This window comes from Anguilla anguilla, chromosome 12 (assembly GCF_013347855.1).
Source record: "Anguilla anguilla isolate fAngAng1 chromosome 12, fAngAng1.pri, whole genome shotgun sequence".
Classification (NCBI taxonomy): Eukaryota; Metazoa; Chordata; class Actinopteri; order Anguilliformes; family Anguillidae; genus Anguilla; species Anguilla anguilla.
In genome coordinates this window covers 9165510-9187506 of record NC_049212.1, presented here as the reverse complement: position 1 = coordinate 9187506, position 21997 = coordinate 9165510, and the positions used below count along the sequence as shown (strand labels likewise).

The 21997-nt window shown below is 49.0% G+C and overlaps 1 protein-coding gene across 1 annotated transcript; it reads right to left on the bottom strand.

The window, feature by feature from the left end:
• Nucleotides 1-4406: 4406 nt before the first annotated feature.
• On the bottom strand, nucleotides 4407-20827 carry pipox (pipecolic acid oxidase). Its single transcript, XM_035384257.1, has 8 exons — nucleotides 20628-20827; nucleotides 18963-19111; nucleotides 16683-16896; nucleotides 13952-14134; nucleotides 12462-12608; nucleotides 9860-10009; nucleotides 7560-7635; nucleotides 4407-4778 (listed from the first exon to the last, which is right to left on the bottom strand). The coding sequence occupies exons 1-8, from the start codon at nucleotides 20733-20735 to the stop codon at nucleotides 4648-4650; spliced, it is 1158 nt and encodes a 385-aa protein (XP_035240148.1). The 5' UTR covers nucleotides 20736-20827; the 3' UTR covers nucleotides 4407-4647.
• Nucleotides 20828-21997: the final 1170 nt, after the last annotated feature.

Here is a 21997-nt window from a genome sequence, read left to right as displayed (position 1 = left end):
TAGAACGGACTTCCGATCAATTTTGATCTTAAGTATGACGTAGGCAGAAAACCACATACAAGTAGTTATTTATAAAACCTTACTTTGACGTGGAAATAATCTTATCTCTACGCAAAGCCTAGACTTGACGTCAGTGATTTTCCTGCTGGTTATGTAGGGGTATTGCAGATTGGGACGCATATGCGTCCAAGTCTGTGGTGACTTTGCATTAGCTTCATAAACAATTTGATAGGAACTATCAATTAAAGGTGTGAGGAATTAATTGCCAGACGCAAGGTGTTTTGAATTAAAAACAGGATGCGATGTATAATGAATAGTGTGTCAAATTAGAAAAAAGTAACCATGGCTGTTTCTTGCGTTATTGGAAGACATTGAAAACCGTGCTTTTAGACAGGAGAGAGTTTTCAGAGACCAGAATGATTTTTTTGCGCATGATCTTCCAAAAGTTTGCTTTTCTCTTTTGGTCCATGGTTATTCCTGACTAAACCCTCATTTGTGCTAGCATTATATAAGGGGAAATCGCTGATTGTTAGGCAATTTTAAGTTCATTTGTGATTTATAGATCACAGGTGCGTAAGTTACCAACGGGATTCTTAGAACCTGCGTAGGCAAGGTTTTTTATGCTCAGTATCTTTTATGAATCGAACGTGAGCACACCGTCGGAAATGATCTTAAGACTAAGTTCAAGTATACATCTAAGAACATTTTTATAAATGAGGCCCCTGTTGTTCTGGGGTTTCTGTGTCTCAGTTGGATCTTTGGTTCTGGGGGTTCTGCCATGGGGCCCCGTGGGTCTGGGTTTTGGACGGTGTGTGGTCCTCGCACTGTACCCCTGCCTCTGAAATGGTCCTTTAGAAGATTTCAAAGGCTGTCCCCAGGACACTTGACCTCTGCCATAACTTCTGTGAACTCTCTCTCTCTCTCTTTCTCACCTTTCCCACCAACAACCAATAGTGTGTCTTCCAATGACCTCATCACTGCTTGCTCTGCCTCAGTGAGTGAGTGAGCTGTTGAGCCCTAGTGAGTGAGTGAATGAGTGAGTGAGCTGTTGAGCCCTAGTGAGTGAGTGAATGAGTGAGTGAGCTGTTGAGCCCTAGTGAGTGAGTGAATGAGTGAGTGAGCTGTTGAGCCCTAGTGAGTGAGTGAATGAGTGAGTGAGCTGTTGAGCCCTAGTGAGTGAATGAGTGAGTGAGTGAGCTGTTGAGCCCTAGTGAGTGAGTGAATGAGTGAGTGAGCTGTTGAGCCCTAGTGAGTGAGTGAGTGAGTGAGTGAGCTGTTGAGCCCTAGTGAGTGAATGAGTGAGTGAGTGAGCTGTTGAGCCCTAGTGAGTGAGTGAATGAGTGAGTGAGCTGTTGAGCCCTAGTGAGTGAATGAGTGAGTGAGTGAGCTGTTGAGCCCTAGTGAGTGAATGAGTGAGTGAGTGAGCTGTTGAGCCCTAGTGAGTGAGTGAATGAGTGAGAGCTGTTGAGCCCTAGAGAGTGAGTGAGTGAGTGAGTGAGCTGTTGAGCCCTAGTGAGTGAGTGAATGAGTGAGTGAGCTGTTGAGCCCTAGAGAGTGAGTGAGTGAGTGAGTGAGCTGTTGAGCCCTAGTGAGTGAGTGAATGAGTGAGTGAGCTGTTGAGCCCTAGTGAGTGAGTGAGTGAGTGAGCTGTTGAGCCCTAGTGAGTGAGTGAGTGAGTGAGTGAGTGAGCTGTTGAGCCCTAGTGAGTGAGTGAGTGAGTGAGTGAGCTGTTGAGCCCTAGTGAGTGAGTGAGTGAGTGAGTGAGTGAGTGAGTGAGTGAGTGAGTGAGTGAGTGTTTGAGCGCCGGGTTCGAGACGGGGCCTGCCGTACCTGGCCTCGCTCCTGGCCACGGGTGCAGTGGGACGCTGGAGGAAACGAAGCCTGTCGCCTGTGAATTTCCCCCATCACAGGGGGCCAGACAGGCCCTGACAGCGCTCTCACACGGCAGAAAGGATTTACTCGCCCTGTCACTCTCTGCCGAGGGTTTATCTCCCGCTGCGCTCATTCTCTTTAACCTCTCTCTCTCTCATTCTCCCTCTCTCTCTCTCATTCTCTCCCTCTCTCTCTCTCATTCTCTCTCTCTCATTCTCCCTCTCTCTCTCTCTCTCTCTCTCATTCTCCCTCTCCCTCTCTCATTCTCCCTCTCTCTCTCTCTCTCCTTCTCTCTCTCTTTCTCCCTCTCTCATTCTCCCTCTCTCTCTCTCTCTCATTCTCCTTCTCTCTCTCTTTCTCCCTCTCTCATTCTCCCTCTCTCTCTCTCTCTCATTCTCCCTCTCTCTCTCTCTGTCCTTATCTTTCCTGTTCTTAAACTCCCTTTGTCTGACACTCTTCTCTCCTCTTTCTCCCTTCTCCTTGATCTTTCTTCCCCCCTTCCCTCTCTCCTCCCTCCCTCCCTCTCTCCCTCATCCCCTCTCCTCCCTCCCTCTCTCCCTCTCTGTTTGCTTGCTGTGATCCATCCTCATCAGCTAGCGCCTGTTGTGTAAACCAGTCCTCTGCCTGGTCGTCTTAATGCACCCGCGGTGGCTCCTCTGGCTCTCTGCTCTGTGCTTTACCTCGCCTACCAGCTCACCTCTCTCCTGGTCTCTGGTCTGAGCCCAAACTCAGAGGTGGAGGAAGACTGGACCCTCTCCACACCCTGCGTTCAAACCCGAGTCACAGAATCACAGAGCGGTGTAGTGTGGGGTGGGATGAGTCACAGCCCTCTCTGCACCCTGCGTTCAAACCCGAGTCACAGAATCACAGAGTGGCGTGGGGTGGGATGAGTCACAGGTCTCTCTGCACCCTGCCTTCAAACCCGAGTCACAGAATCACAGAGCGGTGTGGGGTGGGATGAGTCACAGTCCTCTCTGCACCCTGCGCTCAAACCCGAGTCACAGCGGTGTGGGGAGGGATGACTCCGTTTTTGAGTGCTGGCTTTCTCCTCTCACCCGTGGGGTTTATGTGGCGCTGTCAGTAAACAGGTATTACATGCTTCGCTGCTAGGAAAATGTGGCTTACTTTCTGCTTATGCTTTTTTTTTTGCACATACTGTACTGGCCAAAAATATTAGGCCACCTGTGTTTTTTTTTTTTTAATTAATTTTTTGTCTTTGGTACAGAAGAATTCAGTTAATTTATGCGTATTGAATAACAAACCAAAGCATGAACTTTTTATCTGCAAGTATCTAGCTAAAGTTTTTTTTTTTTTAACTACAGGTGGCCTAATTTTATTTCAATATGTAAACATGAGGAATAAAAATAAATGTTGAAAAAACTTTTGTTGAAAACCTAAAATTCTACTTCAGTTATTGTCACATTTTTAGGTTCTCTCAGCTGAAACTTTTTTATGATCAGTCCAATTCAATGGACAGCTCAAAACGAACGTCCAACTGAATAGACATTTCAAAATGGAGAACTGAACTCGAACCAAGCTGGACCCGGCCCCTCATTCAGCGCGAAGCGTCGGCTGGAAGTGGGGACAGGCGTTCGGTCCAAACGCAGACAAAAAAAACCATGCAGATTTTGGCAGCTCCCTCATCTCATTCTCTGGTGTATAAATACCCCCCCCCTCCCTCCCTCTCTCCCCTCCCCCCTTCCCCCTCACCCCACCGCACGGGCGTGTGGCCTTCGCTGATTTTACGGAAGACGGATTCCGCCCCGGGACGTTTAATGGCCTTTTAATCCCGCCGTTTTTTCTCCTCCCCGCCATCGATACGGATTCGTTTAGCGGGGCCCCCGGGGAGAATGGATGGCCGCGCCTCCGGCCCGCGCCCCCCCCCCGCATAATTCCCCCATCCTGCCTGACGAGCGCGGTCGCTCTTCCTCATCGCCGCCTGACTGATTAGGGATTAAGATGTTTACGGAGGGAAATGGGTCCAGGCAGGAGGAGGAGGAGGGGGAGGAGGGGGGGGGGGGGGGCGAGGGGCAGGAGGGGGGGTGGATAGGGGGTGAGAAATAAAAAAAAATGAACAACAATGCTTTGCAGTCAGCCGCAGCGCCAGGAGAAGGATGGCTCCGTGGCTGATGGCTTTTTAACAACGTGCTTCATTTTAAACGGGCGGGCGAGAGACAGAGATCGAGAGAGAGAGAGAGAGAGAGAAAGAGAGAGAGAGAGAGAGAGAAAGAGAGAGGGGAGGAAGAGATGTAAAGAGAGAGGGATGGGGCGAGGAGAGGGAATGAGACGGTGGGGGGGTGGTGGGGGGGGGCGAGGGGTAATGGACTAAATCATACACGCTAACGAGTCGGCAGTTTAAGTTTAATTTCGCCCCGCGCCAGCGCCTTTACAGTCCTGGTGTAAGGTTAAAATCTCATTCCAGAAGCATTGCGCCGCTCCGTTACCACGGCGACCGGTTCGGAGTTTTCGGGGAAACGAGACGGGCGGGTTCAAGGGGGGGGCGGCTCTCGGGGGGGGGGGGGGGGGGTGCGGGCGGGGGGGAGACGGGAGGCATCGCTGGCCCGCGGACGTCGAGCTGAAGGCGTGCTTCCTGGTCACCGCTCTGTTCCGCCCGGCGACATGGAGCTGGCCACTGTGACACGTCGGTACAGGTCACGTGACGCAGGACAGGGGAAAGCGGCCTTCCCTCCCCCCCCCCCCCCCCGCTGCAGATGGTGGTGTAGCAGCGGGGGTGCTGGTGTGGCTGGGGCGGGTGTCTGCCTTGGGTTCCCCGGCCTACAGAGCGGATTTCGAGTGGGGCGGGAAGCGCTGGATTTTGAAGGGTGAGAGGTCGTAGGAGGGCATCCTACCCAGGGCAAGCTCGCACAACACCTTCCCCACTACGGGCCCAAACTTGAACCCGTGACCTGCGGTGGGGGTGGGTGGGGGGTAAGGGTGGTGGGGGGGGGGGGTTAGGGTGGAGAGAGAGAGGGAACGTAAAAAAACACAGCATGGCAGAATTGTAACTTTTCATTCATTGACATCATTTACTTCCAGAAAAAACAGAACTTAAGAAAAAAATCTTTAAATAGCCCCAGTCTACACATTCACTATCTGAGTAATGCAGTCTGACTAACACAGTCTGCATAAGCTTCAAATGGGTGGACAGAGACTCTAAACATGACTGGCACACACTCACACACACACACAGACACACACACTCTCTCACTCACATACACTCGCACACTCTCTCACTCTCACACACACACAGACACACGCACATTCACACACACTCGCACACTCCCTCACACACACACTCTCACACATGCACACACACACACACACACACACTTACTCACACAGACACACATACACACTCACACACACTCAAACTCTCACATGCTCACACACACACACACACACACACACACACAAACTCTCACATGCTCACACACACACACACTCTCACACACACACACACACACACACACACACACGTGCGTTCCACAGAACACAAGAGCCCTACAGGCGCTGGCCAGCCCCAGGGCAACTGGGAAACCATGGCAACAGCAGGGACTTGTTTTCGAGTGCTTGTGCCAAACGGCGATGACCACATGATGCAGTTAGTGCCGAAGAAATCTGAATCTGGGCTGGGTGGAAGAGAACTGTTATTTGTTTTTTTCTGTTATGCTGTTTTACAACACTGATTTTAATTGTTCTTTACGTTGCATTTTTATTTGGCAGACTCTTTTATTCAAAACAACGTACAATAAGTGCACACAGAAGGTCGGTTTGAACAGAACACAGGCCAAAAAACAATTCTTATTAAATATCGGTTATCCATAACCACAAACACCAGGTCTGGTTCACGCAGTGATCATTGGCTGAGACAGTAAAGTTATGGCCAGTCATAAACCAGAAGTGATTTGCCCCTGAACGCGACGGGCCTCCCTGTATTTTTGGATGCTCTTTGGTGAGGGAGGGCCCCAGCGTGGTGCAGCGTGATCTAATATCACCGGGAAGGATGACACGAAAAAGTGATGACGAGCGCGTAAGGCAGGCCACAGGCCGAAGGTCCTATCGGAGAGGGGGTGGGGGAGGGGGACGATAAACGCACTTCATCATTAGCGGGCAGGGTGGGGGTGCGGGACGAGGTGTGGGTCTGGCGGGCGTGTGGTACTCGCCTCCTAAGGTGCCAGACTGCACAGCCCCCTGATGGTAAATGCAGTGCCCAAAATGACCTTTTGTTCTTACTGGCTACCGGAACTCCTAAACTAAAAAAAGTAGGAGCACCAGCCAAAATTTAAGGAGTACCAAATTTTTAAGAGTATTTCTTTGATTGTAAACACAGGACCACAGCAATGCTAAAAATCCTGCATACTTTTACTGAGCAGTAGATCTCTGAATATTTCCTTCCAGGCCCATATGGGGTATTGTGAATATATTGTTCATCAGAAAAATAGTTTTTAGGTTTCAAAAATCAGCCAAAGGTTGTGGAAGTGCTCATGTGATGCGATTGTCTGTTTCATTAGCCTTTAGGGAAAAACTGGTTCAGTTAGCATTCACTAAACTAACTAACGTTAGCTATCTCACTACAGATCAGTGAAAGGACTGCTACAACTGATTTTATCTAAAATCAGCAAAGAGGTAAGTGAAGATGAAATTTGGTTGGTTAGAATGTTATGGTCAGAGATGGACCATGATCACTGTGTTGCAGTTATGGTCAGAGATGGACCATGATCACTGTGTTGCAGTTATGGTTAGAGATGGACCATGATCTCTGTGCTGCAGTTATGGTTAGAGATGGGCCATGATCTCTGTGCTGTAGTTATGGTCAGAGATGGACCATGATCTCTGTGCTGCAGTTATGGTCAGAGATGGACCATGATCATTGTGTTGCAGTTATGGTCAGAGATGGACCATGATCTCTGTGCTGTAGTTATGGTTAGAGATGGACCATGATCTCTGTGCTGTAGTTATGGTCAGAGATGGACCATGATCTCTGTGCTGCAGTTATGGTTGAAGAGGGACCATGATCACTGTGTTGCAGTTATGGTCAGAGATGGACCATGATCACTGTGTTGCAGTTATGGTCAGAGATGGACCATGATCACTGTGCTGCAGTTATGGTCAGAGATGGACCATGATGACTGTGTTGCAGTTATGGTTAGAGATGGACCATGATCTCTGTGCTGCAGTTATGGTCAGAGATGGACCATGATCTCTGTGCTGTAGTTACTCTAAGATAGTAGCTGTGATTTGATTATGGGAGCAGAGGCACCGCGATTGCTGTGCTACAGTTGCAGATGGAGGTGGATCGTGATTGCTATTTTTACTGTAAGTGGGAGACAGTGGTTAGCGCACTGCAGTTAAAGTAGGTGCAAGGAAAACTGTAATTCATCGTAATTGTAATGCATGATTTACATACTGTTCAAACCCCAGTCTCATTTCTCTCATCCTGCTATCTGTATATCTCTCTCTTCTCTCTCTCTTTTGGTCTGTACAGATCTACTGATCTGGTGATCTGGCCTACTGTACGTCGCTTTGGATAAAAGCCTCTGCCAAATAAACGTAATGTAATGCACTGAAGGTTTTCAGGTCTGTCTCTGTGCTCGTGAAAAAGCAGGTTGCTTCTTCCCAGAATTTCAGAGCGAACCTGAGGATTTTCCAGGGACTGGAGCGCCAGATTGACTGGCATCGACACTCACCTGAGAATCCAGCGCCGATGACGATGTTTCTGTGGGACGGGTGACAGTCCAACACAAAATGGTGGTCTGGAGTCAGCTGTGTGTGAGAGAGAGGGAGGGGTCAGCTGTGTGTGTGAGAGTGGGAGGGGTCACCTGTGTGTCTGGTAAATGGTAAATGGACTGCATTTATATAGCGCTTTTATCCAAAGCGCTTTACAATTGATGCCTCTCATTCGCCAGAGCAGTTAGAGGTTAGGGGTTAGGTGTCTTGCTCAAGGACACTTCGACATGCCCAGGGTGGGGTTTGAACCGGCAACCCTCCGACTGCCAGACAATCGGTCTTACCTCCTGAGCTATATCGCACAAGTCTGTGTCTTGAGAGTGTGTACTTGTGTGTGTGAGTGAGTGAGTGTGTGTGTGTGTGTCTATCTATTTGTGTGTGTACATGTGTCTGTATGTGTATGTGTATATATGTGTGCGTGTGTGTCTGTATATGTGTGAGTGCGTGAGTGTTTCTGTATGTGTGAGTGTGTGTGTGTGTGTGTCTGTATAGTGTCTGTATGTGTGAGTGTGTGTTTGTGTGTGTATCTGTATAGTGTCTATGTGTGAGTGTGTGTGTGTGTGTCTGTATGTGTGTGAGTAAGTGTGTGTGTGAGTGTATATATGAGCGTCTGTGTGTGTGTGTGTGCGTGTGTGTATACTGTCTGTGTGTATAGTGTGTGTGTGTATGTATAGTGTGTCTGTGGCTGTGTGTGTGTGTGAGTGTGTGTGTGTGTGTGTGTGTGTGTATAGTGTGTCTGTGAGTGTGTGTGTGTGTGTGTGTACAGTGTGTGTGTGTGTGTGTGTACTCTGGCTGCAGAGCTGGCTGTGCTTTCTCACAGTGGACTGCAGAGGGGTGTTTCTCTCAGGGTCTGAATTGCACTCAGTAACCGGAACTAATGACAAAAGTCACAGAGGCTTCAGCACGTCGAGCGGCATTTTCCCTCACGCTTTGCTGCCTCCTAATTTAGCCCTCTGATGACGGGACGTGGCATTTGAGGCTTCACTGAGATTCTTCATTTGTTTGAGAAATAATAAAATAAATAAGTCTCAGAGCCGCCGATTATTCAGACATTCAGCGGCCTCTTACCACATCCAAGACACGCGCGGGGTTCCTGGGTCAAGAGGACGAAAACGGGAGCGCTTTCTGCATTAGCGGATAGACGGACTTAGGCTGTCCGGATCGGGAGAGAATGGGCATACGGTTTTTGAAATAAAATGAAATTTAAAAGAAAGCTCCTTTCTCTGGAGAAAAGCCCAGATTGCCCTCTAGGTCCCCTGCGACTGGGGTTGTTTACGGAAGGCGGTGCTCTCTTTGTGGCCCCTTGTTCTAGAGCAGTCATTAAAAAGCATGAGGGTGAACCCTGAGTATTATTTTTGGTTAAAAGGTTCATTCGGGGTGGAGCTGAGTGAGTGAGCGAGTGAGTGAGAGAGAGAGCGATGGACAGAGAGAGATGGAGAGAGATAGAGTGAGCACACGCAGTCCTAAAGAGACTTTCGTTTCCTGGAAGTCCCTGGTCAACCTGAAAGAGAGAGGCGGACCGGAGCACCCTTACCCAGCTTCAAAGAGTCCCCCGTTCCTCTCATCACACACTCTCTCTCCAGAACCTCTCTCTAAACTCTCTCCCTCAGTAGCCCTTCTCACATCAAACAGCACACAGCACACCCTCTGGTCACTTCTTACCCCAGAGATTGATACAGCCTGCACAGCAGCCTGGTAGCGTTGCTCTCTACAGGTGCGCTCCACTGGGAAACACAGGCATTTACCCCCACATGCACACACATAAGGCCATATTTTTGCAGTCAAGCATTTTTGAGTTCATTTTACCATTCAATGCATGTGAGGCCTGCTGACAGATTTATTGATGAGTGTAACATCATTCTTCAGAGGCAGTTTGGAGAAAATGTTTTGTTCTTTTCATTTCCTCCAGCTTCTTTATCTAACTCTCTTTCCCCCTCTTTCTATCTCTCTCCCTCTCTCTCCCCCTCTTTCTCTCTCTCTTCCTCCCTTTCTTTTGAGCAGTGTCTGACTGTGGCTAATGACTTTGTTGTGGTGGTGTGGTGAGTGGGAGTGATGTAGCTGTGGCAGAGAGAGAGAGATAGAGAGATAGAAAGAGATAGACAGAGAGACTGATAGAGAGAGATAGAGTCAAAGAGGCTGAGAGAGAGAAAGAGCAAGAGATATAGAGACAGAGAGAGAGAGAGAGCAAGTGAAAGAGACACAGAGAGAGAGAGAGAGAGAGGGAGAAAGAGTGAGAGATATAGAGACAGAGAGTACTGACCGTGTACATGCAGCTTTCCACCACCGCCGGGGTGGGCACCAGGCCGGGGAAATGGCGGGCGATGTAGCGGGATAGGACGTCGATGTCCCCCCTGTCCGTCTGTCTGTCCCTCTCGTCCGGGTCCGTTTCGCTCCCCATGTGGTAGCAGACCTACGGACGACAGGGCGGCAGGACGGCGGTCAGCGAACCCCTGTGATGCTACGCCAGCAGCAGATAGGCCGCGGAGGTGCTTACTGTCCGCCATCATCACCGCCGGTGACAAACAAAGCGAGGCTGCCAAAGTGGTGATTCGTTTCAGACCGCTGTGCAGCCACCCCAGCTGCAGCTGTCATCTCTTAATGTTCCTAAAGATCTCAAACTGATGAATGCGCGGAGCGAAGCAATGCACGTCCGCGACGTTTTGTTTGCTACATTTGCCACCGTCAGTTCTTGAATGAGTTATGTGTTAAAATTTAATTACAGAGTCGGCTAGCGTTAAGGAGCCTGGTCAGCTTCGGGAGGAGGAGCGAGCAGCATGCGGACGGAGGCCTTCAAACAATTGATTATAACAAACTGACTGCTGGCTGCGATATTGTTACCATCCAAAACTGCCAACAAAAAAAAAAAAAATCACGGAACGCACTAAGAAGACAGATATCCTGGAATCTGTGACACCTGCAACTTCTGTGACAAACAAATAATTACTCTGCTGGGAGAAATGAAAGATGACCTAGAACCTCCCACACAGCGTTCCTATTCCATCCCAGCGACAGTCAAGCTCCTTGCAACAACACACTATCTCACATCTTGATTAATTCAATGGACACCTGCAGCCACAGCTGGAATATCACAGCGGACATTTTGTCCTGTTCTTTCCGTTTTTTCTTACGCTGCACCAGAAAATACATCGATTTCCCCACATCCAATGAGGATATTCAACGGATTGCACAGGAGTTCTTTGAACAATGCCTTTTCAGCTCTGCTTCATGCACAAAATGGGAATAGCAGGCAGCTCCACTCAGCAGTAATTAGCCGTAGCCTAAGTACTCAGTAAATAAGAGGTTAATTTCAGACCTGCGCATGCACCAACATACCCTCGTCAGACTTCAATTTGCACTGCAAAATGACATTACATTGCATTTATTTGGCAGATGCTTTTATCCAAAGCGACGTACAATAAGTTTATACCAAAGGTCACTGGAAGAAATTGCAAAACGCAGGTCAGATAAGGTAACAATACTCATTATGTAACAGTTATCCATTGCCATGAACACGTTAAGTCCAGTTCACACAGTAAGCATAGGCTAGGTCAGACAGTAAAGTGAAGTCGAACTAGGAGGCATGACAACAAGCTGCAACATCCAGATAAGGATACAAGTGCAATATAAGTGCTGGATGGAGGTACATGTGATATGAAAGCGCTACAGGAACAAAGTGGAAGGACAGAAGTGATAAGAGCGATCCTAGATTGGGAGTTCAGACCAGAGCGGAAGACACATCTCACAAAATGGTGTAAGTACATTTAGCCCATGGATTCTCCAACTCTTCTTTTTTTCTATAAAAAAAGAGTGCCTGCATTATGCCGAATCGCTCTTTATCTCTAAGATTAAAAATACAAAAAAAAAACATATTCAAGCTTTAAAAACGAAGACATTTTTAAAAATTTGATTGAATGCGTCCTCCACTGCCTTTTTCCCTTTAGAAAAAAGGTAGTATATACCCTTATCTTGGAGGGGGAGGGGGGTGGGGGTGTCCATAAACACAGGGTTTATGGTTGTCTGTGGTTGTTTATGGTCATGGTCCCTATCTGTAACCTGACAGGAGGTTTATTGCCAGATTGTTCGTACATTATCGCATTTGGAGACCGTTGTTTTAAATGGAGCCTGATCTCTGTATTCACTTCTCTTTCTCTCTTGCTGCTCTCAGGAACGGTGTGTGGAAGCACAGCAGGGTTGCAAATTCAAATTCAAAGTGCTTTATTGGCAGGACAAAATTTTCATTTGTATTTGCCAAAGCATGGCCAGGAACATATGAAACATCAGATGACAAACAATAACAGAATAATGTGATAGTGCATATATGTGTACACATACGGGTACATACACATATACATACACATACACATAAACAGTAATAATAATAACATCTTTACACTCCATCAAAACTCATAGAGAAGGGAGAGGAGCCAAGCCTGGCATCTGAAGACAGTGTTTGTTCTGTAACTAATGATTGAGACCCGTGGGAGACAAACCCGTTGCATACCGCCACACTTCCTTTATCTAAAGTATGGATGTCCTGGTGAACGCATTCATCACTGAAGATGCGCGTGTGAGAGGGCAGTTGTGCTGTGGTGTGTGTGTGCTTGTTTGAGAGAGACATGTAGGATATGAGAGAGTGAGTGTGTGACTGAGAATGTAAGAGTGTGCATTTGTGTGTTTGAGAAGATGTTTTAATGAGTTTGTGTGTGTGTGTGTGTGTGAATGTGTGTGTCCGTGCCTGTGTGCGCGTGCGTGTGTGTGTGTGTGTGTGTGTGTATGTGCGTGTTTGTGTTAATGTTTGAGACTGCATGCGAGTGTGTGTGTGTGCCATGCACTGTTTTTGAGTGCAGGAGTGTGTCACAAACCTTCACCAGTCCTGGATACTCATTGGATGGGAGGCCGTAGATGTGGTGCTCTGCCACATCCACGTGGAGGAAGCAGGGGAAACGATTCCTAACGGCGTACGTCCCAGGGGTCTTCTCCCGCCAGTAGCACACGTTAATCTTCACCACCTGAGAGAGAGAGAGGGAGAGTGTGTGTGTGTGTGTGTGTCACCACCTAAGAGAGAGTGTGTGTGTGTGTGTCACCACCTGAGAGAGAGAGGGAGAGTGTGTGTGTGTGTGTGTGTCACCACCTAAGAGAGAGTGTGTATGTGTGTGTCACCACCTGAGAGAGAGAGGGAGAGTGTGTGTGTGTGTCACCACCTAAGAGATAGTGTGTGTGTGTGTGTCACCACCTGAGAGAGAGAGAGAGTGTGTGTGTGTGTCACCACCTGAGAGAGAGAGAGTGTGTGTGTGTGTGTATAGTACTGTACCTGCAGTGGTAGCTGGAGCTTAGTGTGTGCGTGTGTGTGTGTGTGTGTGTATGTATGGTGCTGTACCTGCAGTGGTAGCTGGAGCTTAGTGTGTGCATGTGTGTGTGTGTGTGTGTATGTATGGTACTGTACCTGCAGTGGTAGCTGGAGCTTAGTGTGTGCGTGTGTGTGTGTGTGTGTGTGTATGTATGGTGCTGTACCTGCAGTGGTAGCTGGAGCTTAGTGTGTGCATGTGTGTGTGTGTGTGTGTGTGTGTATGGCACTGTACCTGCAGTGGTAGCTGGAGCTTAGTGTGTGCATGTGTGTGTGTGTGTGTGTGTGTGTGTATGTATGGTACTGTACCTGCAGTGGTAGCTGGAGCTTAGTGTGAGACAGCAGTGTGTGTGTGTGTATGTGTATGTAAGGTGCTGTACCTGCAGTGGTAGCTGGAGCTTAGTGTGTGTGTGTGTGTGTATGTAAGGTGCTGTACCTGCAGTGGTAGCTGGAGCTTAGTGTGTGTGTGTGTGTGTATGTAAGGTGCTGTACCTGCAGTGGTAGCTGGAGCTTAGTGTGAGACAGCAGTGTGTGTGTGTATGTAAGGTGCTGTACCTGCAGTGGTAGCTGGAGCTTAGTGTGTGCATGTGTGTGTGCGTGTGTGTGTGTGTAAGGTGCTGTACCTGCAGTGGTACCTGGAGCTCAGTGTGAGACAGCAGTGTGTGTGTATGTAAGGTGCTGTTACCTGCAGTGGTACCTGGAGCTTAGTGTGTGGCAGCAGTGTGTGTGTATAAGGTACTGTTACCTGCAGTGGTACCTGGAGCTTAGTGTGTGGCAGCAGTGTGTGTGTATAAGGTACTGTTACCTGCAGTGGTAGCTGGAGCTTGGTGTGAGACAGCAGTGTGTGTGTGTGTGTGTATATAAGGTACTGTACCTGCAGTGGTAGCTGGAGCTTGGTGTGAGACAGCAGTGTGTGTGTGTGTGTGTATATAAGGTACTGTACCTGCAGTGGTAGCTGGAGCTTGGTGTGAGACAGCAGTGTGTGTGTGTGTGTGTAAGGTGCTGTACCTGCAGTGGTAGCTGGAGCTCGGTGTGAGACAGCAGTGTGTTTGCCCAGGGTCCAGCGGTGATCACCAGGCTCTTAGCCCTGTATGTCCCGGAGGCGGTCGTCACGGCGACCGGAGAGCCAGGCTGAACGTCGGTCACTTTCTCCCCGTCCTTAATGACTCCGCCCAGCCTCCGGAAGACCTCCTGCCGGGAGGAGGAAGAAAAGAGGAAAGTGGCGGTTAGCGCTCAGCGCAGAGCTCGCTCACAACATCACAGCAGGTAGGCTACCGCAGCGGTTAAACCGCTAAGGCTATTATAAACCAGCGCGGCTAGGTGGGCAGGGCTGAAGGCCGGCCCAGAGCCGGTGTATCATTTACAGGTGTCGCTAGGTCGCTAGCGCATTAGCCTGTGGCCTCGGGTGAACCCCGCGAGGGGATTTAAAGTGTAACGGGAAGCCCTAATGACGGAGGGGGAGGGGGGCGGATGCGCCAGGTCCAGGCTCTGCCTCCTAATGACGGGGGGGAGGTGGAGGACCAGGCTGGGTTTCTGGGCCAGAACCCCATTAGTGCTCAACCCTGGCGGGGTCAGGGGAATCATTGGGTGACCACAGGCGTACATATACACTCATCCCAATGTGCACACATGCACTGAGACATACACACACACCTGCACACACACACGCACGCACGCACACACACACACACACCTCCACACATACACACACACACACACGCCTACACACACGTACACACACACACACATATCCCAATGTGCACACATGCACTGAGACGTAACCAAACACATGCACACAGAAAGACACACATGCATGCATACACACAGACACACACACACACACACACACGCTCACACTCACAGACACACACACGCTCACAGACACACACACATGCACACACACACACATGCTCACGCTCACACTCACAGACACACACATCCAGATACACTCTATGAATCAGCACTCAGGTCTACTGCAGGTCACTGACTTGGGGGGGGTTCTGTTGTGCAGTAATGTTTCACAGTTTAATGCTCAGCGTCAGTGTCATGTTTGTAGAACAGCGTTTGTAGGTGACACGGGCTTTGTGACATGCAGCATTATCCCGCTGGACGTATACATTGGAAAAAGGGTAGACTGTGGCCAAAAACAGATGCACACGGTCTGCAACGATGCTTAGGTATGCTGTGGCATTCAAATGAAGCTCAATTGGTATTAAGGGGCCTAATGTGTGCCAAGAAAACATTCCTCACACCATTACACCACTAGCACCAGCCTGTGCGGTTGACACAAGATAACATGGTCATGCTAAATTCTGACCCTACCATCTGCATGTTTCAGCAGAAACCGTCAGATTAATCTTCAAATCACCAGTCTTTGTGATCACGTGCCCACTGTAGCCTCATCTTCCTGTTCTTAGCTGACAGGGAGAGGAAGTCTAGCATGGTCTTCTGCTGCTGTAGCCCATCCGCTTCAAGGTTTCAGAGATGCCCTTCTGCACTCCACTGTTGCAAACGGCTGCTATTTGAGCATTTGCGGCATTTCTGTTAGCTTGAACGAGTCTGCCCGTTCTCCTCTGACCTCCTGTCATTAACAAGGTGTTTTCACCCAGAGAACTGCCGCTCACTGGATGTTTTTGTGTTTCTCTCGCACCGTTCTCTGCAAACTCAAGCGGCTGTAGAGTGCGTGAAAATCCCAGGAGGGCAGCAGACTCTGGGACCAGCATGTCTGGCACCAACAAAATGGCTGTAGATCACCCGGATTGAGTTGCTGCCCATGCTAACGTTTGGTTGAACAACTGAACCTCTTCAGCATGTCCGCTTGCTTTATATATTGAGTTGCGGCAACGCGATTGGCTGTTTGGAGGAGCAGGCTATTCGTATTGACGAGCAGGTGCACCTAATAAAATGGCCACTGAGTGCAGATTTTGGTCCTCACCTGAAACGCCTGCAGTTTTTTCTCCCTTTCGGCCCAAAATGCAGAATGAGATAATGGGCGTAATTGTGTTCACGGATCGAGTGCTGCCGGCGTTCTCCTTTTGTCTCGAGCTCAAAGACGGCAAAACGACCTTCGCTTGCTTTTTTATTTGTATTTGTCTGATCTAATGAATGGCTCACTGGCACCGACCCGCTGGTAATGCAAGCTGCTCCCGTATGAGAGAGGTGTGGCCTGTCCACCCCCCCCCCCTTATGTAAACCGTTGCACAGGTGCTGTAATTAAGGGATCACCATCCTGTGTAATTTATTCTGCCTCTGACGAGCCCCCGCCCCCCCCCCCCCCCCCCGTCAACCTGTCTCACGGCCCTTTCGCCCCCCCCCCCCCCCCCCATTGGCTTTGCGTGTTTATGGCCCATCAAAATTAATTAATGCACTGAGTGTGGAGCGGGAATACCAACTAGAGAGAGGGAGGGAGGGAGTGCGTCTGTTTCCACCACAAACCAGGCCCTGCTCTGGGAGTGTGTGTGTGTGTGCGTGTGTGTTTTGCTCAAATATTCACAGAAAATTCTCCTAAAAGTGAAAGTGAGTATCCTTGCGCTTTGGCTGAAAATTCATCCCAGTTATGCTGTGAGTTGTGACCAGCAATGATGTATAACACCCAGACAGTACAGTATACTGTATATTGTTATACTGTTTATCAGTACAGAGCAGCATTCCCATTTCCTGTTGAATTTTAAGTCTGGTTGGATGCCGCTTTATGACAGCACAGGTTTGTTTGTTCAGCGGGAACAGGAAGTGACCTCACCTGGACGGCCCTGAGGGCGCGGTCGGCGTACAGCACCCCGGCGGTGGTGTCCACGATGGCGCCGTCGCCGGGGCTACGGTTGACGTGGGGGATGTGCCGGCCAAATTCGCCGGGCGCCAGGGTGACGGTGGGAATGGCGTTCCTCTCCATCGTGTCCCTGAAGAGCTGGAAGTCCCGCCCCTTTTCTGGCCCCATCAGCAGCAGGCCTGTACGCCTGGGGAGGGGCGGGGGGGGGGGGGGGGGGTGGGAAGGGGAGAGGAGGAGGAGGGGTGGGAGGAAGGGGAGGGGGGGTATATAAGGGTCAGCACTCACAAATATTATTTTATGAGTATTCTTTCATTTTCACGTGCACGCGTGTGTGTTCATCTCCAAACACCGCTCTGACAGGTTGCTCTGCGTTTTGGAGTGGGCACTTCGGCACGCTCCACCAGCGCAGCCAATCCGCACGCGGCAGTGAGCGTGCGGTGTCACGCGCGACCTCCCGAAACCTGTAACAAGGGTCCTCTAGTCACAGTGCTGTTCTGTCGGCCCAAAGCTTGCGCTGGCTTATCTCTCCTAAACGTCCCCCCCCCCGCCCCCCACTGAAAATAAGAGCTGGCCTGCATGTGTGGGCAGAAGACTTATATAATGATGGTGGTACCATTTTGGGGGTGGGGGGCGAGGAGAAGTGGCCCATAGCATCGCTCTGTAATGTTTATGAAACCCCCTGTGTACCGTCTTCCACAGGTAGACACATTTGTTAAAGGGAATGAGGGGAAGAATATGGCAGAATAGTGTCTCATGGTGTCTCACAGTCTGAGAGAGAGAACCTGCAGTTATAACAACCTACTGAGCCTCTATAACCGTGTAATAACCCAATAACTGCCAAGCAGGAATTTATAACATACATGGTAAGCCAGGATATCAATTTGGACATTTCTTACCTGAACAGCTAGAACCTCATTTAGCATCATTTGATGTAATGCGCTCCTTAAAACGCCGTGAACAGTTTCACAACACCTTTTTTTTTTTTTGCAATTTATGCAAAACGGAAATTGAGTATTGCTTCAAAGTACTTCCAATTACTTCCCACTTTCCAATTACGGAAAGATTTCTAAACGTGATGAACGATGGCCTACAATGGTGAATGGCAGCACTTGAGAGGTTTACTGATTTGATATTTTACGGTGATTCTTTTTTCTGGCAAACCTTGCTGATCTCAGCGAGGATGCAGGAGCACCATGAGGGGGGAGGCGTACGAGGGGGGGGCACTGCGCGTTTTGGGATTAGCTCTCCCGGGACACGTCTGACACGCTAACTGCATCCCATCTAGGAGAACCTGACGGGAATCTGCTGGCAGGGTAAATTGCCGCATAATGACAGGAACATGCAGCGATGCCGATTACTGTCTGATGGGTAAAGTATGATGTGTGCTGTAGGGATATCGCTCCGAAGCGTAATTGTTTGACGTCGTGTGTATGCAGAAGAAAACTGTTGTTGCCAAGGGCTTGTATTTTAGCAGTGGTTTGCAGCTCCATTCTAGTTGACAGCGTTACCGGCCGTATCTGGGCTCTTACCCTATGCAATTCTGCAGCGGCACTCACTCAGTGTTGTAACGGGAACGAGAGCAGGATGAACCACTGTCACCCCATTATCTCTGACATCTCCCTCTCTGGTAAAATCATGATTTTTTATGCAGAAATCATACGCCTGAAGAGGGAAGAAGCCCTTGTGTATGTTGAGTCCTCTCATACACTGTACACATATGTTGTGTTTGCTAGGGAGAGCAGCTTAACAGTTGTGTGAGAAAGTGCTTGTTTGTGCTTTAATAACCTCATTTATGGCAATTACTATTGGACCCTCAATTTTAAGGTTATAGCAGCACACCTGTACAGCTGGATTTGGGGGGGGGGGCAGAGACAGGTAGAACAGGTAAAAGCAGCACACCAGTACATCTGGATTTGGGGGGTAGGGGGGGACAGAGACAGGTAGAACAGGTAAAAGCAGCACACCAGTACATCTGGATTTGAGGGGTGGGGGTGGCAGAGACAGGTAGAACAGGTAAAAGCAGCACACCAGTACATCTGGATTTGAGGGGTGGGGGGGCAGAGACAGGTAGAACAGGTAAAAGCAGCACACCAGTACAGCTGGGTTTGGGTGGGAGGGGGGCACAGACAGGTAAGAGCAGCTCACCTGTACAGCTGGATGTGGGTGGGAGGGGGGCACAGACAGGTAAGAGCAGCTCACCTGTACAGCTGGATGTGGGTGGGAGGGGGGCACAGGCAGGTAACAGCGGCTCACCTGTACAGCTGGACGCCGGCCTCCTTCTCCAGCTGTGCCCACAGCTGGTAGCACTCGGCCATCATGTGGGTGTAGAAGTCGTGCTCGTACGCCTTCCGGATGATCCGCGTCTGACCATGAGAGCTCCCGCGGGAGTGAGGCAGGACGAACTGGGGCAGAGCGGAGACACGGTCAAACACAACCACGGTCAGAACACAACCACGGTCAAAACACAACTACGGTCAAAACAACCACGGTCAGAACACAGCCGCGATCAGAACACAACCACGGTCAAACACAACCACGGTCAGAACAACCATGGTCAGAAAAACCATGGTCAGAATGCAACCACGCTTAGAACACAATCACGGTCAAACACAACCATGGTCAGAACACAACCACGATCAAAACACAACTACGGTCAAAACAACCATGAATGGAACACAACCACGGTCAGAACAACCATGGTCAGAAAAACCATGGTCAGAAAAACCATGGTCAGATTGCAACCACGCTTAGAACACAATCACGGTCAAACACAACCATGGTCAGAACATAACCAGGGTCAGAACAACCACGCTCAAAACACAACTACGGTTAGAACACAACCACGGTCATATACACCCATGGTCAAACACAACCACGGTCAGAATGCAACTATAGTCAGAACACAACCACAGTCAGAACACAACCTTGGTCAAACACAACCACGGTTAGAACATGCTCTAAACACAACCGCAATTAGAACACAGCTACTGTTTGGAACACAGCACCTCCATGGTTAAAACGCTGCAGCAGCCGTCACTCCAAACCAGAGCAGAAAAAACCTCTGAACCCTAACATCACCACAAACTACAGAAGACGATGTGCAGCACAGACTAAAGTAGACATTTTACAACCTTCTCAGTGAAACTGTTTTCCCTGTATTATTGCAGCAATGCTGCAGTTTTATTTGCCACCGTTTCTATAAATAAATTTCCTTTTAAAAAAACACATTTACCTTTATATTAAAACATCAGTAGTTAGTAGCTCCGCGAAAGTGCAAGAGCTTGGAAAGAGAATTAAATAGCCGCAAACTGCCTCAAAGAACAGAGTGTCATTGAAACCACGGAATAGGAAGACACTTAATAAAATCATGTTGATTATTTTCTCAGTTATTGAGTGCAAGTAATTTTGCCTTCCCTGGGAAAGTTGTTCTGTGCATTGTGCCAGATGGACAGGGCTACATTTAGATATAATAGAGTATATTTTCAACACCGTGATGTTTTAGCTTTCTTACGAAAAGAAAATGACAGGTAATTTTTTTTAGCTGGGAGAGGTTTGTATAAACACAAATCAATGCAAAAAAGAACCTATTCACAGTCCCCTGCATTGTTGTCGCCTCTATTACCCGCCGCAGTATTACGGTTTTCTTTCACTTTCAAATCTGAAAGGAACGAGTAAGCTTGGAGCACGCTTTTTTAACGTGCGTTCTATTTTCTCTTGCGTGCGTTCACTCTGCTGGCTTGCCATTGCTTATCTCTGCCACACTGTTAACAGTTCGTTTGTTTTGTTTTTCTCTTTCACAGCTGAGCTGGTCGGTGTCCTCCGTGCATAACGCACCCACACTGGACTAGAGAGGAAGCTTTGCCAGCTCGCTCGCCGCAAACCGCCGAGCTCGTGAGCAGCGCCGCGGACGTTACAGACCTGTTCGAGCAGAAGAGTTCTCTTGCCATTTTTAGCCAGGTGGTACGCGGTGAAGCAGCCCTGCACCCCGGCTCCTATCACGACGCAGTCGAAGTCCTCGGGCGGCATGTGCGCGACACCTGTTCATTCAGACAGAAAATCCTCCTGAGTAACGGCCTTCGCTTGACCTCATTTGCACCCAGCTACTTTGTATCCAGCCCACTCCGGGCAAAGGTCTCAAATAACACTTACATAACTTTGATTGACAATTCACTCGGCACCTCCCACTCGCGGGGAGCTGTTTTATTCTCCCGTTAAACGGCCTTGGGGATTGCTCAGCGATCCGAGCTTTCTCATTGGCTTTAATGGGAAAGTAATAAGGGATTAGCATTCAGGATGAAAAAGGAGCGAGCCGTGTAGCACCAAAGGGCACATTCAGTGTAATATCCGTGGACTGTCCAGAGAGGCGAGTGGATAAGCAGAGCGAAGCGCCCGGCATGACGTTTCAAGATTCTACAATGCACGCGCTTTTCTTGCGCTGTTGCCGTTGCCATGGTGTTGCTAATGGTCCTCTTCTCGGTGTCACTGACCGGCAGATGTTTTTCCTGGCTCCGGTGCACTTACCTTATGGCACAGAGAGACAGGAAAGGATTAGAGAATTGAACCCTCCTGTCTCAGTGATCTCTATACCTTGACCTGATTCAGTCAGCTTTTTGCTGGTTGCCATAAGATATTAATATGTCAAAATTTCTTTTCAGAAGACAAGCAGCAAAACTGAAAAGAAGCCTTAACAGTTGAGAAGAGCTGACCATGGGTCAGCATGTTTTACTGTGCGTGTGAGTGTGTGTGTGAGAGAGAGAGAGAGAGAGAGACTGTGTGTGTGGTGTGTGTGTGTGTGTGTGATTGTATGTGTATTTGTGTGTAAATGTGTGTGTGTGTGCATGTGTGTGCCTGCATGCGTGTATGTATGTATGTGTGTGTGGTGTGCTTGTGTGTGTACAGTATGCGCGTGTGCATGTGTGTGTGTATCCAGGCATGCTTTTGTTCCCTGTGCGCCCAAGTGAGTGAGAGGATTTTATGACTTCAGCTTTAAGTCCTGTGACTGAGACAGAGAGCACGGTCTGACTTGTCTCCCACATTTCAGAGTGCTTTTAAATCAGACACGGGAGTCAAAAGCACTGTATTCTGTCTACCCACTCTCTCCAAATGAGTTCTGCCTCGCACTCAGGGGGCATAGCTGCGCATTGAGATGGGCAGGCTTTATGATTTAATATTCGTATAAATATTTGCCCTTCAGCATAACACTTTTGCCTGACAGGTAGTTCAAAAAAGCATATTTTTTTTGTTCTTTTGTGTGTGCTCAGAATTGCACTTTGTATCAGCTGTATTAC